The sequence below is a fragment of the Papio anubis genome, chromosome 13, assembly GCF_008728515.1.
Source record: "Papio anubis isolate 15944 chromosome 13, Panubis1.0, whole genome shotgun sequence".
NCBI classification, from domain to species: Eukaryota; Metazoa; Chordata; class Mammalia; order Primates; family Cercopithecidae; genus Papio; species Papio anubis.
This window is the reverse complement of record NC_044988.1, coordinates 17,661,551-17,668,111: the sequence shown is the minus strand read 5'-3', so window position 1 is coordinate 17,668,111 and position 6,561 is coordinate 17,661,551. Positions and strand designations below refer to the sequence as shown.

General features: G+C 38.1%; 1 protein-coding gene across 1 annotated transcript; it reads left to right on the top strand.

Annotated features, from left to right (window-relative positions):
• Nucleotides 1–2,315: 2,315 nt before the first annotated feature.
• On the top strand, nucleotides 2,316–3,898 carry LOC100997528 (serine/threonine-protein phosphatase 2A 56 kDa regulatory subunit gamma isoform). Its single transcript, XM_003911845.3, has one exon. It carries the CDS (start codon nucleotides 2,418–2,420, stop codon nucleotides 3,783–3,785), a length of 1,368 nt encoding a protein of 455 aa, XP_003911894.1. The 5' UTR covers nucleotides 2,316–2,417; the 3' UTR covers nucleotides 3,786–3,898.
• The last annotated feature ends 2,663 nt before the right edge of the window (nucleotides 3,899–6,561 follow it).

The following is a 6,561-nucleotide window of genomic DNA, read 5'->3' as shown; positions in this document are numbered from 1 at the left end:
TATGGCAAGTGGACTAAAAGATTCTTGCAAAGATACCAAAGATGAAATATATTAAAAACGATGTAAACAACAGGCAAGGGTCAGAAAAAAAAAAGCAGAGCTGACATTTTTGCTACCCCCTACAATATGAGTTCATGGTTCGTCACTTAAGAAGTAAAAGCAATGACAATCTAATGATCTAATTCTTGGACATAAAGCTTGAAAATGTTCTAGAAGACTTTTTGACATGTGAATTGATACCCATAACAAAGGTATTAGCTACTAATAGTATGAAGTCATCATAATTTGCAGAATGTTTACAAGTAGTTTTATTTAACTTTGGTATACTTTGTTTTGTTTCAGTCCTCTAAATCTCATGTTAAAATTTGATCCCCAGTGTTGTAGGTGAGGCCTAATGTGATGTGTTTGGGTCACAAGGGTGGATCTTTCACTAATGGCTTGGTACTGTCCTTGAGGTTGATGAGTGAGTTTTTGCTGTATTAGTCCCCCAGAATGCTGGTTGTTAAAAAGAGGCCCCACCTTCTCTTGCTTCCTCTTTCTTGCTGTGTGATCTTTGCACATGCCTGCTCCTGTTTGCTTTCTGTCATAAAAGAAAGCAGCCTGAAACCCTCATGAGAAGCAGATGCAGGTACCATGCTTCTTGTACAGCCTGCAGAATGGTGAGCCAGATAAACCTCTTTTCTTTATGAATTACACAGCCTCAGGTATTTATAGCAACACACAAGTGAACTAACACACACTTTATTTCATCTTTTAAATTTTCTAAATTTGCAATGTGTGTAAGATGTATAAATAAGTATCTATATTTCTGGAATGCTTGCTAAACATTTATTGATGGCATACTGAATTAAAAATGCTTGAAGATCACTGTATGTGAGAATGCATTTTAAAAAGAGATGCTGTAGTGATTCCCCAAGGAGTGCTCTATGAAGTGTACGTGTGTTTATTACCTTGTATGTCATATTTAGGTGTAAATTTCATGTACACAATTTGCAATTGCTAAATTCTTGTGCTTTTCAATGAATTCTTCTACAAGTTGGTCATGGAATTTTCTGTTCTTCCATGGTATGGAAATATATGAAGACCAACCAAAAGTAGAGACTGTTTATTCAGAGATTGTTATAGCAAGGGAGTCAGCTACCATTGCTTGCATTTTAGCAAAGACTGAAAGGCAAGCAGAAGGGTAGGAAAGCTCTATAGTGGAAAAAAGGGAAGGTTTCAGGTATATTCTGACTGAAGGTTGTTGGCATGGGGAAGCTGGTAGGCAGGGTAACTAGAAGTGGGGCATCCTATGTGATTGGTTAGGGGTACATATTTGGCTTTGTCTGATTGGTCTTAAATTAGAAATGGGGACAAAAATGAGGGAAGCTGTCAGGTTAACAAAATCCTCGCCATTTTGTGCTGTTATTGAAGTTATCATTAAGCTTCTTGGTTTGTTACTAGAGATAGGAGTCTGACTTTCTACAGTCTGATTTCTATTAGGCTGGTTTCCTGGGCTGCTTATGGTAGGTAAAGGGTTGGTTTCCTGGGCAGGTTGCTTCAGGTTGTGGGTCAGCATTCTACTTTTACATATAGTCCAGCCATTGTCTATTTGTATATTTATCTCTCAGTGCCTGTTTAGTTTTATGATGCTCCCTCTACGACTGTGCTTAAAAATGCCTTCCAAGATTTTGCATTAGTACTTTCTGTTTTGACAGTTTGCTAAAAATTATACAAAATGATTTAACATCATTTCCACCTTCTGAATGTTGCACAACGAAGACAATAGTGCTGAAATCACTGCTCTGGATACTGCTGGGTGCATGTTAATTCTTTTCAGCCTTTGGGGAGGTAGATCTACAGCATCTATAAAGCTCTGTTCTAGAGGGTCTCTGGAGTCTTTCTAATGCTGCGCCTAAGTAGAAAAACTGTGCTAAAAATAGTTACGTATATTCCACGCACAGGTGCCCAGCTTCAACTATAAAGATGTTTGTTCCAAGAGGCAAAGTTCTTCTCATTTTCTTAGGATAAATGTATCAAATTGAGATAAAAATTATATTGCTTATTAAGAAAAAAGAACATTTTAAAATTACCAGTTTTAAAATCTATTGAAATCACCATCTACCTTGGTTCTTAAACAAGTATTTATTAAATTTTATTAAATATATTAAAAGTTTTAGCAATACTTGCTCATGAAAGGGAATTTGGAACAAACAGAACAGTGAAAAGAAGACAAAAAGAGTTATGAAACCCAAAGGAATTATTTTGAAAGTATTTCCTTCTAGTCTTTTTTTTTCCCCCTAGGTAAAGAATTTAAAAATAATATGTAGCAGTTCCCTCCAGCTGCAGAGAGCTTCAGTTTGCCTTTTTTTTAAAAACTAAAATGGAGGCTGGTTTCTTGCCTTAAGGAGCCCATTGCCTTTCCCGCTGAAGTCTAGATGTTGACATGTAACAAAGCGGGCAGCAGGATGGTGGTGGATGCGGCCAACTCCAATGGGCCTTTCCAGCCCGTGGCCCTTCTCCATATTCGAGATGTTCCTCCTGCTGATCAAGAGAAGCTTTTTATCCAGAAGTTACGTCAGTGTTGCATCCTCTTTGACTTTATTTCTGATCCACTAAGTGACCTAAAGTGGAAGGAGGTAAAACAAGCTGCTTTAAGTGAAATGGTGGAATATATCACCCATAATCGGAATGTGATCACAGAGCCTATTTACCCAGAAGTAGTCCATATGTTTGCAGTTAACATGTTTCAAACATTACCACCTTCCTCCAATCCTACGGGAGCAGAATTTGACCCAGAGGAAGACAAACCAACGTTAGAAGCAGCCTGGCCTCATCTACAGCTTGTTTATGAATTTTTCTTAAGATTTTTAGAGTCTCCAGATTTCCAACCTAATATAGCGAAGAAATATATTGATCAGAAGTTTGTATTGCAGCTTTTAGAGCTCTTTGAGAGTGAAGATCCTCGGGAGAGAGATTTTCTTAAAACCACCCTTCACAGAATCTATGGGAAATTCCTAGGCTTGAGAGCTTACATCAGAAAACAGATAAATAATATATTTTATAGGTTTATTTATGAAACAGAGCATCATAATGGCATAGCAGAGTTACTGGAAATATTGGGAAGTATAATTAATGGATTTGCCTTACCACTCAAAGAAGAGCACAAGATTTTCTTATTGAAGGTGTTACTACCTTTGCACAAAGTGAAATCTCTGAGTGTCTGCCATCCCCAGCTGGCATACTGTGTAGTGCAGTTTTTAGAAAAGGACAGCACCCTCACGGAACCAGTGGTGATGGCACTTCTCAAATACTGGCCAAAGACTCACAGTCCAAAAGAAGTAATGTTCTTAAATGAATTAGAAGAGATTTTAGATGTCATTGAACCATCAGAATTTGTGAAGATCATGGAGCCCCTCTTCCGGCAGTTGGCCAAATGTGTCTCCAGCCCACACTTTCAGGTGGCAGAGCGAGCTCTCTATTACTGGAATAATGAATACATCATGAGTTTAATCAGTGACAATGCAGCGAAGATTCTGCCCATCATGTTTCCTTCCTTGTACCGCAACTCAAAGACCCATTGGAACAAGACAATGCATGGCTTGATATACAACGCCCTGAAGCTCTTCATGGAGATGAACCAAAAGCTATTTGATGACTGTACACAACAGTTCAAAGCAGAGAAACTAAAAGAGAAGCTAAAAATGAAAGAACGGGAAGAAGCATGGGTTAAAATAGAAAATCTAGCCAAAGCCAATCCCCAGGTACTAAAAAGGAGTAACATGAAAATGCCCAGGGTTACTTGAATGTTTTTATAAGATAGGAATATATGTCTTCACCATGGCGGGGGGACGTGATTTCACTAACGTATATGAAAATGTCTGCAATAAGAAGTACTTTTAAACTTTGCAAAAAAAAAAAAAAATAATAATAATAATAATATGTAAATAGAGCTATTGTTTTCCAAGTTGTTTTTTTTTTTTTGTCTTCTTGCTCACTTCAACATATAGAGCATTCTGTTCTTACAAAAAGTTCTGCAAAGCATTCCCTGTAATTCTGCCCCATTCATCTTATACTCCTTATCTGGCTTAAGTGAGAAAATAAGAGGAGGTAGCAGCTCACTTGCTAGAAAACCACATTGAATTGTGTCATTGTGTTTCTATTCTCCAACCTGTAGACTCAGGAGGAATTAAAGGGAAATGATGTGATTAACCACTTTTCTATGTAAGCCAATAAAGATACAAGCCTACTGTTTCCACAGCAGCATGGACCTTGAGGCTGACTTGTCTGACTACACAAAAGGAAAGAGGGTGTTGTACATTGATTCAAAAAGGGTGTGAAAATACCTGTATTATATGGGAAGACATAATATGCTTATAAGTAGGCCCAGTGCGGTGGCTCACGCCTGTAATCCCAGCACTTTGGGACGCCAACACAGGCGGATCCCTTGATGTCAGGAATTTGAGACCAGCCTGGCTAACATGGTGAAGTCCTGTCTCTACTAAAAATATAAAAATTAGCCTGGCATGGTGGTGTCTGCCTGTTGTTCCAGCTACATTGGAGGCTGAGGCAGGAAAATTGCTTTAACCTGGGAGGTGGAGGTTGCAGTGAGCCGAGATCACACCACTGCACTCCAGCCTGGGCAACAGAATGAAACTCTGTCTCATAAACAAACAAACAAACAAAATAATAATATGCTTATACGTAAACATATTTTGCTATTTAATTTGAACATGGTGTCATTAAACACAGTGTGAATTTTGTTTTTGCTGGTATTTTCAACGCATGTGCTCCCTAACCTCTTTTATCCCTGAGGGTTATTTTTACCTACTCTGGGATATGAAGGAGTGGTAAAAAAGAATTTGGCAATGTTGGATTTACTGTAGTTGCTGTGAGTTTGTCCTGACTTCTCAACACTCGCGGGTCCACAGCTTTTCACAGATGGATATCCTTAACCAACTCTAAGGAGGTGGTCAATATCTATCAACAGCCATGGAGAAAGGGAACCATTCTTCTCCATGGGCCAGGTAATTCTTTACCAGCACGTCTCTGAAAGAAGGGGTTTAGGTAGTGATTGTCAATGCCCCTTGGAGATAGGGTGTGGCAGTATGAGGGTGGGTTGGTAGATCAAGTATTACACTCTAATCTGGTTACCTTGTATAACACAGGAGACCTCACTACCAAAGTATTAGGTGAGAAGACAGGATTCTAAAAATTATAGAAGTGAATTTCATGGAAATTTTGATCTTTTGTTATGCACAGATTAAAAAGGAACTTCAGAGTTATGTTTGTCACCCGGAGTCAATAAACATCTGGCCTCTATTTAGTCTTGGTCATCAGTCTTAACACCAAAAGGCAAATGTCAACTTAAGGCAACAACTCAGGAGATCAAGACCATCCTGGCTAACACAGTGAAACCCCATCTCTACTAAAAATACAAAAAATTAGCTGGGCATGGTGGAAGGCACCTATAGTCCCAGCTACTTGGGAGGCTGAGGCAGGAGAATGGCGTGAACCTGGGAGGCGGAGCTTGCAGTGAACCGAGATCATGCCACTGCACTCCATCCTGGGCAACAGAGTGAGACTCCATCCAAAAAAAAAAAAAAAAAAAAAAAAGCATTCCACAGTTCTCTGCACTACCTTTCTTCTCTGACATCCGTCCTTTCTCGCCTTCCTTTTCCACAGCCCATAGCTACCTCCTTTATAGGAATCCTCTCCCCCACTTCAATTCTCTTTCCTCCCCATCTCTTGCGTTTCACAGAATAGGCTACTCCTCAATACAGAAATAATGATATTCAGAGAACTCTTTGCACTTTGCCAATTTTACACTCTATCTGCTCAGTGAATGCCAAAGCTTCTCTACCTCCTGATTTCTGCTGCCTCTGCAGAGGTCTTGAGGGGTGAGATGATAAAAGGGGAGTCAAACTTTTAACTCTGGCCTGTAGTTAGAGTTTATCTAATTTTTGCTACTTTCCTTATGGTCTGTTTGATAATTTTTCTTTTCTCTTTCTCAATATTTTTATCTTATGTAATGGGAACTAATAATCTTGACTTTGATCATATGATAAAAGCATTATTCATTCTTCTTGCTTGCTCTAGGAATGTATAGAACAAAGCTTTCCTACAATGATGGAACTTGAAGGGCACCTGCCCAAATCATTTCTCATTTTATTAATCCATAGGAGTTTCTAGAATGCTGCTCTAGTCTGGTAATTCTGAAAAGAGTTTCCATGAATATTCAAGAAGATTATCCTACTAGTATAATAGTAATCGTATTTTCTATATTAGAATATTATTAACATCTTTGTTTCAGATTATATCCCATTCCATCCATGTTAAATAATTTGCTAAACATTTCAAATCATAGCTAATATTTAGGTTGTGGTCGATTAAATTGTTACATGTAAGACTGCTCTGAACATCTTGGCACATCGTTTTTCTGAAGTTTAGATTAAAATAGCATCCCAAAACAAAAAGCTTTCTAATAAAAAGAGACTCTGGAAACACATAGTTCTTTTATTTTTTCCTTTATATTGATCTTTAAAAATCTACATAATACATTTTTTGGTATTATGTTATTAA

Excerpts from the sequence above, each read along its gene's own strand:
- LOC100997528 (XM_003911845.3), top strand. The coding sequence starts at position 2,418 with ATGTTGACATGTAACAAAGCGGGCAGCAGGATGGTGGTGGATGCGGCC.